The sequence below is a fragment of the Macaca fascicularis genome, chromosome 14, assembly GCF_037993035.2.
Source record: "Macaca fascicularis isolate 582-1 chromosome 14, T2T-MFA8v1.1".
In the NCBI taxonomy this organism is placed as follows: Eukaryota; Metazoa; Chordata; class Mammalia; order Primates; family Cercopithecidae; genus Macaca; species Macaca fascicularis.
Genome location: NC_088388.1, coordinates 56672856 through 56685785, shown reverse-complemented (window position 1 = coordinate 56685785; position 12930 = coordinate 56672856). Strand labels below are relative to the sequence as shown.

General features: G+C 40.7%; 1 protein-coding gene across 6 annotated transcripts in view; it reads right to left on the bottom strand.

Annotated features, from left to right (window-relative positions):
• DENND5A (DENN domain containing 5A) overlaps positions 1-12930 on the bottom strand; it is a 129282-nt gene that overhangs the window by 11046 nt on the left and 105306 nt on the right. For all 6 annotated transcript variants that reach the window (XR_012423402.1, XR_012423403.1, XR_012423404.1 and 3 more), the window contains 4 exons: positions 11235-11387; positions 2765-2849; positions 1093-1177; positions 494-622 (listed from right to left, as the gene is read on the bottom strand). Coding sequence is in view for 3 of the 6 variants with exons in the window: in XM_005578652.3 (XP_005578709.2) it covers positions 494-622; positions 1093-1177; positions 2765-2849; positions 11235-11387 (452 nt within the window). In the remaining 3 variants the exon portion in view is untranslated. The remainder of the gene's footprint in view (positions 1-493; positions 623-1092; positions 1178-2764; positions 2850-11234; positions 11388-12930) is intronic.

The window sequence follows — 12930 nt, the reverse complement described above, 5'->3', positions numbered from 1 at the left end:
AAGAAGTTTACCAGGTAGAGTGCAGACAGGGACTAGGGTCATGCAGAAGTACAGACAAGAAAAGGCTACAGACATCCTGAGAGGAGTGAGGGGTATGATGTGTTGAACAAGAGAGAGAAGAGGACATCTCAGAAGTTTCCTTTTAATTCTCCAATCCTTTGCTCCCCAGAACACAAAAGAGACAAAGGAAATTCCTTATGTCCAAGAGATATACATGTCACCTGAATACAGGAAGGAGAGGAGGACCTCATCCTTCTCACCACCTCTCTAAGAAAGCTAGTTTTGGGCATGCAGGTTGAGAAGACAGGGAGAACCGATATAGCAGAAGTATTCTACTGATAAAAAGGGAGAAGAGGAAATACTGCAAAACCTTCATAAGCAAAGAGGTTAGCTGAATGCAGCAGCAATGAATACTCCCCCTTCCCACACAAGTTTCCAATCTCTTCCCTCCATTCCTGGGAGCCTGCTTCTACTCCTGGCGGAGCAGCCTTACTTGGTGAGCTCATGGTCTGAGAGGAGCTGCTTCAGGTGTCTGGAAAGCAACTTTTTTTCCATGGACAGTCGCACCCATGCTCTGGCCTTTCCCACATCAGTCTTGATTTCCCCGATGTTCTGGATGTGCCTGGAGGAAGAATGCAAAAGGAAAGTGGAGGGCGGGATGGGAGATTAACTCACTGCCAAAAACTTACCTGCAAAGCCAAAGGAGACCTGCTGAGACGGCCCTATCCCAACCTAGGAGAACCTATCTCTATATTCTCCAAATACTGGGCTTCCATGTAGCTTTACCAGATAGGCTCACCATATTTTGGAAGGAAAAAAGACAGCACAGACCTTAAAAAGCCAGGCTAACTCTGAGCTCTTAGGGCCTGAGATACTCTCCTATGCTCCCTTACCTCCAAAAATGCCAGGAAACCCAACTGTTTGTAGAGCTTTACAAATGTATTATGAAACACAAGACTTTGTGATTAGAAGGGCTTCCATGTTAGCTGAGATGCTGTAGCAGCCACTGAGACCTTCTTACTTAAAGTGGACACCTAAGCAGCAACTGAAAACAGGATTTTAGTGGCTTATTACATGTGAGCCCATACTGACCTCATATCCTGAATCAGGGAGATCCTCAGGGGAGGCATGAGTGAGCTGGCATCAGACTTCCTACGTTCTGAATCAAGAAGTATTCCTAGAATAAACAAGTTGGTCATGTCCAAAGAGATCTGAATATCCAAATAGCTGACCTTCCCTTATCTTAAATCACAAATTACTATGGGAAACAGTTGGTTACATTGGTAACACTTTAATTGATTGTTTCATAAATATTTATTAAATTCCTACTAGAGATCAAAATTTTGTATTTTTATGGATATTATCTCATTTAATTCTCTAACAATTTATAAGGTAGATAAAAAAGATACCACAATTTCCCCTACTTAACAGAGAAGGAAAATGATATTGAGAGAGGTTAGCTGCTTTGCCTACAACACCAACTAGCAAAGTCAGTAATGGAATACAGATCTCTTGGCTCCTAGTCTATCATGCTCTCATCATGATCCACAGAAGCAGTGCTTCCACTTGGAGCCACTACTCACATCCTGTTCTGGCTTCACAGCAGCCTACAAAAGCCCAAGAGAATGTATAAAGAACAAGAATGTTCTGGTTCTGTTCCAGAATGATAGGACCTCTAGGAGAAGAGAAGATATAATACCTTTATATCCTCATGTCTGGCCTAATGTTTAAAACTTAGTATTTTCCTCATCAAGCTATTGAGAATTTTTGGCTACAGTTTATTTCTCGGCAATGACTTCTATAGCATTCTTAATAAGAACCTGCTTTTACACATCCAGAAAGCGGGCCAAAAAATTCCTCATAAGCCTACCTGGAGAACTCTTGTCCCTAGTTAGTTTTCAGCCAATTATCTCCCAAAGTTCAGTGCTAGTTAAGGTCAACTAGTTCAAGGGCAAAGAGTTCATGCTCATCTTTTTACCCCATTTAACTTGCCTTTACCATTAAGATAAAAACATCCAAGAAAGGTAAGCAAATATTTTGGCAGAGAGTGGAGAACAAAGGATGATGTGAAGGGGAGATGCACCAAAAAGTAAAAAAAGAAGGGAGACTACCCTGGAAAGGACACTGTAGGATGGTCTAAACATCAGAGCAGGAGACAAGATGACTGGCTCTTGTCTGGCCTCTTCCATGAGCTCACTTTGTGATCTTAAGTAAATTCAATTCCTCTCCGGACTTGTTTCCTCCTCTTGTAAAATAAAGGGCCTGGACTAGATGACCTCTGGAGTTGCCACAAACTCTGACATTTTTATTAGGTTAGAAACAGAAAGTAAGTATAAGGGATCATTCACACCAGGACTTGACTTTGAGGAAGTCCAAGGAAGGACACTGACCAACAGCTCTCTTGACTAATAGGATAGATAATCATAATGCGCATGTCAGAGAAATAAAACAAAAGACTCTGAAAACAGCCTGCTCCAAACCCGGTACCACAGTAAAACCCATATTCATTTTGAGACTGGCCTCTTGCCCATATAAATTTTCTATCTTGCCAATAAAAAGCATACAGAAATACATAATGAAAGCAAATGCCATGGTTTTGGTATGCTCTGTGGTTCAGAGAGTCTGGTGGCTCCATATTTAAAAGAGAAAACACTCCAGAGCAAAGGCTTCTTTGACCTAGAATGGTTTGCTTCAAAATGATCACTCCAGTGGGTGATGGAAAAGTGGAGAAAGGGCAGACTCTCCAATGCAGAGACTATCTTACCTGACATACTGAGGCTTCCTGATGTGAGTTTTCTCTGCCGGTTGTCCTGATAATGTAACAGGTGGGACCATAAGGCTGATTTCCCCTGGAACCAATGCAAGGGAGAAACACCTATCAGTTTAGATTTCGGGGGTCAAGGCTTTCAACATACAGATAGAAGCTTTTGCTTAAAAAAAAAAATATGTACTGTTTCTTGTTTCAATGTACATCCAGGACACAGCGTATGCAAATATATCAATTTACTAAAATCCAGAAGAAATATAAACAATGGAAGGTAACAGAAAAAGGAAATGGTCTCCCACTGGGAATAGAAAGGAGATGGGAAAGAGAGCCTGGGAAGGGACCGGTGGATAAGAAAGAAAAAAGCAGCTGGGCACGGTGGCTCACACCTGTAATCCCAACACTTTGGGAGGCCAAGGCGGGCAGATCACTTGAGGCCAGGAATTCGATTCCAGCCTGGCCAACATGGTGAAACCCCATCGTCTCTACTAAAAATACAAAAATTAGCAGGATGTGGTTGCGTGTGGTTGTAATCCCAGCTTCTCAGGAGGCAGGAGAATCGCTTGAACCCAGGAGGCGGAGGTTGCAGTGAGCCGAGATCACGCCACTGCACTCCAGCCTGGGCAACAGGGTGAGACGCTGTCTTAAGAAAAAAAAAAAGAAGAAGAAAGAAAGAAAGAAAAAAGCAGGCCAGGTACAGTGTCTCACACCTGTAATCCCAACCCCAACACTGGGAGGCCAAGGCAGGCGGATCACTTGAGGTCAGAAGTTCGAGACCAGCCTAGTCAACATAGCAAACCCTTACTAAAAATACAAAAATTAGCCGGGGGTGGTGGCACACGCCTGCTGTCCCAGCTACTCGGGAGGCTGAGGCAAGAGGATCACTTGAACCTGGGAGGTGGAGGCACTTGAACGTGGGAGGCAGAGGTTGCAGGGAGCTGTGATCATGCCGCTGCACTTCAGCCTGGGTGACAGAGTGAGGCTACCTTTCAAAAAAAAAAAAGAAGCAAATGACCTATCATCCTCTAAATGGTCCTTTGGTTTTATGTCAGCTTGATGGCTTTTGCACAGAGGAGTGGATATGCAGCCTATAAGTTTCCATCTTAGCTCCTGCATTTCCTAAAATATTTAAAGTTATTCCTTTAAATATTGTTCTAGTCCTGATTTTGCTACTTGGCGAACTAGGCAAAGCAGTTTGGTGAACCTCTCTGAATGTCAGTTTTCTTCTCTGTTAAGTGGGGGAAACTGTGGTATCTTTGGTTACCTTACAAGTTGTTAGCACAGGTTAGGGAGAGTAAGTCATCACTATAACGAGGATTTACTATTGAAGGTATAGTTGAAGAAATGTGAAGAAAGGTAGGCTGGTACTTAACTGTATGGCTGAAATAAACTACAGTCAATATAATAGAACCTTGGTGTTTGGAAAGGTAAGAACTGCAATTTACACTATTTGAGACATGTAGTAATTTGTCGTTTTGCCAAGGCACAAACCTCAATAGTATTTGCAAGCCTGATGTGAGGCAGCGATTCACCTGGGTAATGAGTGAGCCCAGCTGGTCACCCAGCAACTGCTTTGTCTCTTTCTAATCATCGTTCAGTACATCATAACCCTTGTTAAATGATAACAACTTTATTTCAGATTCATGGTAGATGTTCCCATGTAGATAATAAAATAATATAAAGGTGGTATGTTTGTTTTAGTAAGATTATAATAGTTTTATAAATGACTTTGGTTCTATAATAATGATAGAAGCTACCAGGTCTTGAGGCTTACTATGAACTAAGCACTATGTCAGATATTCAAAATACAATATTGTAATTAATGCTCCCAAGAGTCTAACAACGTAGAGATCTCTATCCCTATTTTCTGTAGAGAAGAAAAAATTGAGGATCGGAAAGGTTAAGTAACTTGTAAGAGGTCACACCATTAGTAAGCAGAGTGTTGGGATCCAAGCTTAAGTCTATCTAATGTCAAAACCATTGCACTTAATAACTATGCTACACGAGATGTTTCTGAAAAGATCACTTAATTTTTTAAGTTATACTTTCTGAAGAAAATTTTGTGCTATGGAATGAATGTGAAGATTTAAGGTCTTAAGATTTACCCCATGAGAATACTGAGGGTCTATTTTGTTTCTATTCACAAACTTGACCTACTCTGGGGAAAAAAAAATCAAACATCTGAATGGTAGGAAACCCTCGCTATAGATCAGCAAGTTGTCAAAATAAGCTTGCTGCATGTTTGTGTTTCCTACAAAAATTCATCAACTTAAAACCCTACAACTTCAAAGACAATTTTTAAAATATATAAAAACTAAAAACTAAAATTAGAAAATACCAGGTTTTATTCATCCAAATACCAAATATTTGAATAAAAAAAAGTCTAACAACATTAATGAGACTTACAAATCCTATACACTGCTTCTAAGAAGGTCTATTGTTTCCTGTTGGGAGCCAAAAAGAAAAAAAAATTTTTAATTAAAAAACTTAAAAAAAAAAAAAAAAGAAGGTTGGCTGGGCGCGGTGGCTCACACCTGTAACCCCAGCACTCTGGGAGGCCGAGGTAGGTGCATCACCTGAAGTCAGGAGTTCAAGACCAGCCTGGCCAACATGGGGAACCCCCATCTCTACTAAAATACAAAAATTAGGCGTGCATGGTGACAGGTGCCTGTAATCCCAGCTACTCAGGAGGCTGAGGCAGGAGAATTGCTTGAACCCAGGAGGTGAATATTGCAGTGAGTCAAGATGGCACTACTTCACTCCAGCTTGGGCAACAGGGTGAGACTCCATTTCAAAAAATAAAACAGGTCTATTAATGTATCTAACAGATAATACAAGAGTTTAAAATATTTATGGTCTTTGACTTAGTAATTCAACTTCTAGAAATCCATTCATCCTTCCATCTACCACAACCATTAGCAAGTAGGTTTCTCAGCATCTAGGTAGACTAGGAAAGCAGCCTAAGAAAAATTAATAGAACTGTCTGAATGTGGCACACATTAAGTACAGCTGGTGACCAGAGAGCCTGACATGCAATAACACCAAAGAACCAAGGACAAGGGCAAAATCAGGCCACTATACCAGAAGGAAGCCCCTGGCCCACAGTGATTACAGAGGTGAGGAGAAAGAGCAAGGGCAAGAGTGGAAGAGCAGCAACTGGGCTGCTGCACTTTGGTTTTTCTAGTTCACAAGACATGGCCTACTCTTTTTCCTCTTTTGCAAAGGGCCTGATTGGGACTGCAAGGTTCAATACAGCCTGACTATCCATTTACGGACATGGACACACAATAAACTGCATCAGATTCTACAAGAATGTCATAAGCAAGAAAGATAAGTAACAACTCCTTTTCATGTGTCAACCCCAAATGGCAGCAGTTACAAAACGAGTATGAAAAACCAAACCTCTCTCTGATAGAAAAACAAACTATAGGTGGAAGTCCATCTCCTTGGAAGATGTCACTGAAAGCCAAAGAGAGTGGTGAGGATAACAGAGGTTCTTATGAAGACTTGCTGCAGGCAGCCTTGCATCCAAGCAGTCAAGGCTAGTAACAAAATTTAAGAGGCCAGCAGCAAAAATGCTGTTTGGGTTCTCTCTACTTTCTAAGCAGATAATAATGGGTGGTTGCTCAGGAAGGTGCCCCCATAGTGGCATAATAAAATCACCCTCTGAGAGCAAATTTAGTCACAATCTGGGTGTATGATAAAGGACAGCAGGTAATGAGGGTGTGACTGCTGGATTGGAAGATAAGTGAAGAATGTCTCAGCAGGATAAAGAAACCAGCAAAACCGAGGCCTAGGGAGAACATGGTGTTAGGAACCCAATATAGATCATCAGGGTCAATCTCCAGCTGAACATGTATCCCTAAGGGCATACATGCCATGCCAGCAAGAACAGATCTTCACTCTCCTCTGGTGACATTGTCACTGCTTCACTTCCAGAGCTCCAAAAGCCAGGACTCAGAACAAAATGGAACTTCAGCTAAAAAGCCCCCATTATTTTGTACTGGTTTCTCATCTCTCCAAAATAAGAGGGGGAGCAAATGAACTCTAAAAGAAATTCCAGTGTGGTCAACATGGTGAAACCTCATCTCTACTAAAAATACAAAAAAATTAGCTGGACGTGGTGGCCTGAGCCTATAATCCCAGCTACTTGTGAGGCTGAGGCAGGGGAACTGCTTGAACCAGGGAAGTGGAGGTTGCAGTGAGCCAAGATCGCGCCACTGCACTCCAGCCTGGGCAACAGAGCAAGACTCCGTCTCTAAAACAAAAAAATGATACAAAAATTAGCCAGGCATTGTGGTGCACAGTTGTACTCCCAGCTACTTGGCAGGCTGAGGTGGGAGAATCACTTGAACTCAGGATGCGGCGGTTGCAGTGAGCTGAGATCATACCACTGCACTCAGCCTGCGTGACAGAGTGAAGGAAAAAGGGAAGGGAAGGGAAGGGGAGGGGAGGGGAGGGGAGGGGAGGGGAGGGGAGGAAGGAAGGAAGGAAGGAAGGGAGGGAGGGAGGGAGGGAGGGAGGGAGGCAGAGGAAGGAAGGGAGGGGACAGAGGGAGGGAGGAAGGGAGGGGATGGAGGGAGGGAGGGAGGCAGAGGAAGGAAGGGTGGGGACAGAGGGAGGGAGGAAGGGAGGGGATGGAGGGAGGGAGGGAGGCAGAGGAAGGAAGGAAGGACTTCTTACTGTGAGAATTCCTGCAGAATAATAAATTCCTCCTACAGTGAGAATTACTGCAGAATATTGCTGCAAAGCCTAGAACACAGACTTAGAACATATAATGATACGGTACTATTTTTCAGAATGCAGGAAGAAGCTTCACTAACTCCCTAGAAATTTTTGCAGTAAATATTTAAAAGTTATCGGCATATATGTTTTACCTCAAAGCTAAAAGAGCTCAACTATAGTGCCAGACTTGCTAAATGTTATGGAAAATGATAAAAGGATTATATATATTCTACTCACTTGTTACAGAGAAAAAGAAAGAAGTAAAGCCTTCATACAGAACCCAGCATAATAATAGCTGTCATATTTTGCATACTCATCACACGCCAGGTATTTCCTTTCATTGCCTCTAATTATCACAGCTGAAAGGTATTTATTTAATTCTTTTAAATTTATTTTAGGTTCGGGGCACACATGCAAGTTTGTTATACAGGTAAACTGCATATCACAGGGGTCTGGTGTACAGATTACTTCATTATTCATGTAATAAGCCTCGTACCCCACAGGTAGTTTTTCAATCCTCTCCCTCCTCCCACTCTCCACCGTCAAGTAGGCCTTGGTGCCTGTTGTTCCCTTCTTTGTGTCCATGTGTACTCAATGTTTAGCTCCCACTTATAAGTGAGAACAAGCAGTATTTAGTTTCCTGTTCCTATATGAGTTCACTTTAGACTATGGTTTCCAGCTACATCCATGTTGCTGCAAAAGCCATGATCTAGTTCTTTTTTATGACTGTGTAGTGTTGCATGGTGTGTATGTATCTCCTTTTCTTTATCTGGTCTACTGTTGATGGCCATTTAGGTTGACAATAACTTTGCTATTGTGAATAGTGCTGCAATGAACATACATGTGCATATGTCTTTATGGTAGAACAATTAATATTCTAAAAGACAGGTTATTAACTATCTATCTTTCATGGATTTGGATTTCAGAAAGTGCAAGTTGCTTATTTAAAGTCATCCAGTGGAGCCAGGATTCAAACCCAAAGTCCTTCTGACTCACAGTTCATAGTGTTGCTACACCACAGTCTCAAAATTTTAGGGATGCAATACACAATTTTTAACATTTAAAAAACTCTATAAATGCAGTGTTGTTTACAACACTGAAAAATCAGAATTAACCTAAATGACTAATAATAAGAGATTGATTAAAGTATGGCACATCTATACAATAGATGTAGTCATTAAAACTGAGGTTTTACAATAACCACAAACATTTAGAGAGCCAGAAACCAGGCTCTGAGCTTAGTGCTTTACATTAATTATCGAATCCACACAAGGACCCAATGGAGGTAGGTACTTTTAAAATTCCATCAGGCAGGGCACAGTGGCTTATGCCTGTGATCCTGGCAGTTTGGGGAGCTGAGGCAGGAGGATCACTTGAGCCCAGGAGTTCGAGACCAGTCGGGACAACATAGGGAGACCTCATCTCTACAAAAAAAAAAAAAAAAAAAAATTAGCTGGGCATGTTGCCACATGCCTGTCTCAGTCTCCAAGCTGAGGTGGGAGGATCAGTTGAGCCCAGGAGGTCAAGGCTACAGTGAGCAGTGTTCATGCTAGTGCACTCCAGCCTGGGCAACAAAGCAAGACTCTGTCTCAAAAACTAAACTAAATTAAATATAAAATAAAATAAAATTCCATCATACATACAAGGAAACAGGCTTAGAGAAGCTAGATAACTTGCTCAGTTTCATAAAGTTATTACGTGAAAATCATACTTCAAACCCAGATCTGTCTGCTTTACAGTCAAGCTCTTAAACACTTACTATACTATCATCTAAAAATTAGTTAAGGACACAGAAAAGATATGAGATAAAAACAAAGCGAGTTGCAAAACATTACGTACAGTATTAACTTATTTGGATTTTTTAAAAAACCATTGAAATATAATTCATATTACCATAAAATTCACACATTTAAAGTATGCAATTTTCTGAAAAAAATCCGATTTTTAATATAGAGTTGTGCAACCATCACCACTATCTAATTCTAGAACATTTTCATCACCCCCAAAAGACACTCCATATGCATTAGTAGTCACTTCCCATTGCTCCCTTTCTCTAGCCTCTGGCAACCCTTAATCTACTTTCTGTCTGTGGATTTGCCTACTTTAGACATTCTGTATAAATGAGATCATACAATCTGTGGCCTTTTGTATCTGGCTTCTTTCACTTGGTATGTTTTCAGAGTTCATCCATGTTGTACCATATGTAGGTACTTTATTCCCTTTATTGCTCAATAATATTTCCAATGTATGGATACACCAAATTTAGGTCACCCACTTATCAGCTGATAAACATTTGGGTAATAATAGCCTCATATGATGACACTATTATGACTAATGCTACTATGAACTTTTTTTTTTTTTTTTTTTTTTTTGAGGTGGAGTTTCCCTCTTGTTGCCTAGGCTGGAGTGCAACGGTGCAATCTTGGCTCACTGCAACCTCCACCTGCCGGGTTCAAGCGATTCTCCTGCCTCAGCCTCCCAAGTAGCTGGGATTACAGGCATGCACCACCACACCTGGCTAATTTTGTATTTTTGGTAGAGACGGGGTTTCATCAGGTTGATCAGGCTGGTCTCGAACTCCTGGCCTCAACTGATCCACCTGTCTTGGCCTCCCAAAGTGCTGGGATTACAGGTGTGAGCCACTGCACCTGGCCTGCTATGAACATTTGCATACAAGTTTTTGTGTAGACATCTGTTTTCACGTCTCTTGAGTACGTATCTAGAAGTGGGCTTGCTAGGTCATATAAGAACTGTTTAACATTTTGAGGAACTGCCAAACTGTTTTCAAAAGTGGCTGCACCATTTTACATTCCCAATAGTAATGTATGAAAGTTCTCATTTCTCCACATCCTTAACACTTGTTACTTATTTTAACTACTCCAGTGGATGTGAAATAGTATCTCATTGTAGTTCCATTGGGTTTTTAAATATATAGCTATATATGCATGGGCATGTGTACACAGAAGAATGCTCTGAAAAACATATGTGGAAGATTGCTGCTATACCCATTAGAATGGACACTCCAGGAAGACAGAGATCTTGGTCTGTTTTGTTCACTGAGGTATTTCTAGTGCCTACAACAGTACCTGACATAGTAGGCCCTTGAGAAATACCAATAGATACTAATGTATTTTCTAATTTTTCCACAATAAAACTTCTTTTCAAAAAATTTCAAGTTATTTTCAAATTTAGAAATACATAAAAATAAAATGTATCTATCTTGACTACCAATTGAAAACAGAGTATTTTGAAATAAGGAAATTCTCTGGGTATTAAGTGGAAAAATCAAACTTACTCAACTTCCTGAGGCCTTTTCTCAAATGTTTAAACCATCTGCATACAAAGAAATGTTAATAACAGACTTTTTTTCCATTGTGAATATACGATTAGTGAAGAACCTTTAGTGTACAATTAGTACTTCCCGAGCTCCAACTTCTCTCTTTCTGGTCTATCTCTAGACTAGGGCCAGCTGCCAAACAGGACTTATCAGGTTGGCCTTCAGCTCTACCCCCAGGAAGAAAGATGCCTCTTTATAAAAGTCTGATAAACATACAGATTTATAAAGCTTATCTTTAAGGAAAATAGTTTGGATCACATTTATTTATTTGTTTATTTCAAATCTCACTCCAGAGCACTGCACACCATTCTTCAAAGCCAGTCAGCTGGACAAAAAGAGTGTGGGAAAGCTAGTAACTGAAAACAGGAAGACAATTTGCTCAGCAGAGAGAGGCAACACATCCATTACCTGTTTCACTTGTAGTCCATGACTCCAGATCCTTTCCAGGAGATCACAAAGGCTGGCAATCAGGGTGTTCTCTTCCACCCCTGTGATGTTCACCTCCCCATGCCCTAGCTCCACAGCTTCTCGGCCCATCTTTTCCACCAGCATCCTTTTGGTCTACAAGGAAGCAGTCAACAGGATTAAATAACCACAGTGAGCAGGATCACATACAACCGGAGAGGGTTCTGACAGCCTGCACAGTACATCTGTTGGGCTGGGAAGGACAGGATGAATTAGCCCCAAGGACACAGAATATATTTATACCCATATAGGTCAGGTTATAAGGGAGTGCATGCTTTAAAAATTTAGTTAAGAAAGGCCGGGCGTGGTGGCTCACGCTTGTAATCCCAGCACTTTGGGAGGCCAAGGTGGGCAGATCACAAGGTCAGGAGAGAGGTCAGGAGATTGAGACCATCCTGGCTAACACGGTGAAACCCTGTCTCTACTAAAAATACAAAAAAATTAGCCAGGCATGGTAGCAGGTGCCTGTGGTCCCAGCTACTCAGGAGGCTGAAGCAGGAGAATGGCGTCAACCAAGGAGGTGGAGCTTGCAGCAAGCCGAGATCGCGCCACTACACTCCAGCCTGGGCGACAGAGCGAGACTCTGTCTCAAAAAAAAAATTTAGTTAAGAAAAGGATAAGAACACAGTAATCTTTATGACTCCTGGCCAGTGACTTCATCACTCTGTATTCAGTTTTTGCATTTACAAAAGAAACAAATAAACCCTTCAGTCATGCTCACCGCTGACATTCTCTGATTCCCACTGCTTAAATGACCCTACTAAACAAACCTTCGAGCATACATACAACTTAGAAATATACCTGAAATAACTGTCAAGGGGACAAAAATTGAGGAGGTAATTTATTTTACATAAAAATTTTCAACTGCTTATTGTAAGATCATAACCAAGAAAACACACACTGCATAATGATAATCACAGTTTTTATTAAGTACTGTGTCAGGCATTGTACTTAGCATTTCATTATCTCATTTAAGCCTCCTAACAATCTATGAAGTAACTATTATTATCACCCTCAATTCACCAATAAGGAAATTGAGAAATATAGTAATCAATATACTAAATTTAAACATAGTATAAAATAATACAGTATATTTATACTCTAAGTATAATATAATTCTCTTAAGTAACTTGCCCAAAATCTATACTTAATATAGCACTATATTAAATTATATATATATATAATTTATATATATATATATAACTTGCCCAAATGAAACAGCAAAGTAGCAACAGATCTGGCCTTCGAACCCATATCTGCCTGAACTTTGAGTCCAAGTTCAAAAGATTTAACTATGGTATAAATTTGTGATATATAAAAATCTAAGAAAAGGAAAACAAATCACCCCAATCCTACCTTTCAAAAGCAGCAACTCTTAATATTTTGGCATATATCTTTCCACTATTACTGTTTTTCACCTTTTTATTGTGAAATATATTTTATATATATATATATGCTATTACATGATTATGACCAGCACCAGGCCAGTATTTTCTTTCTTTTTTTTGAGACGGAGTTTCGCTCTTGTTGCCCAGGCTGGAGCACAATGGCGTGATCTCAGCTCACTGCAACCTCTGCCTCCCCAGTTCAAGCAACTCTCTTGCCTCAGCCTCCCGAGTAGCTGGGATTACAGGCATGC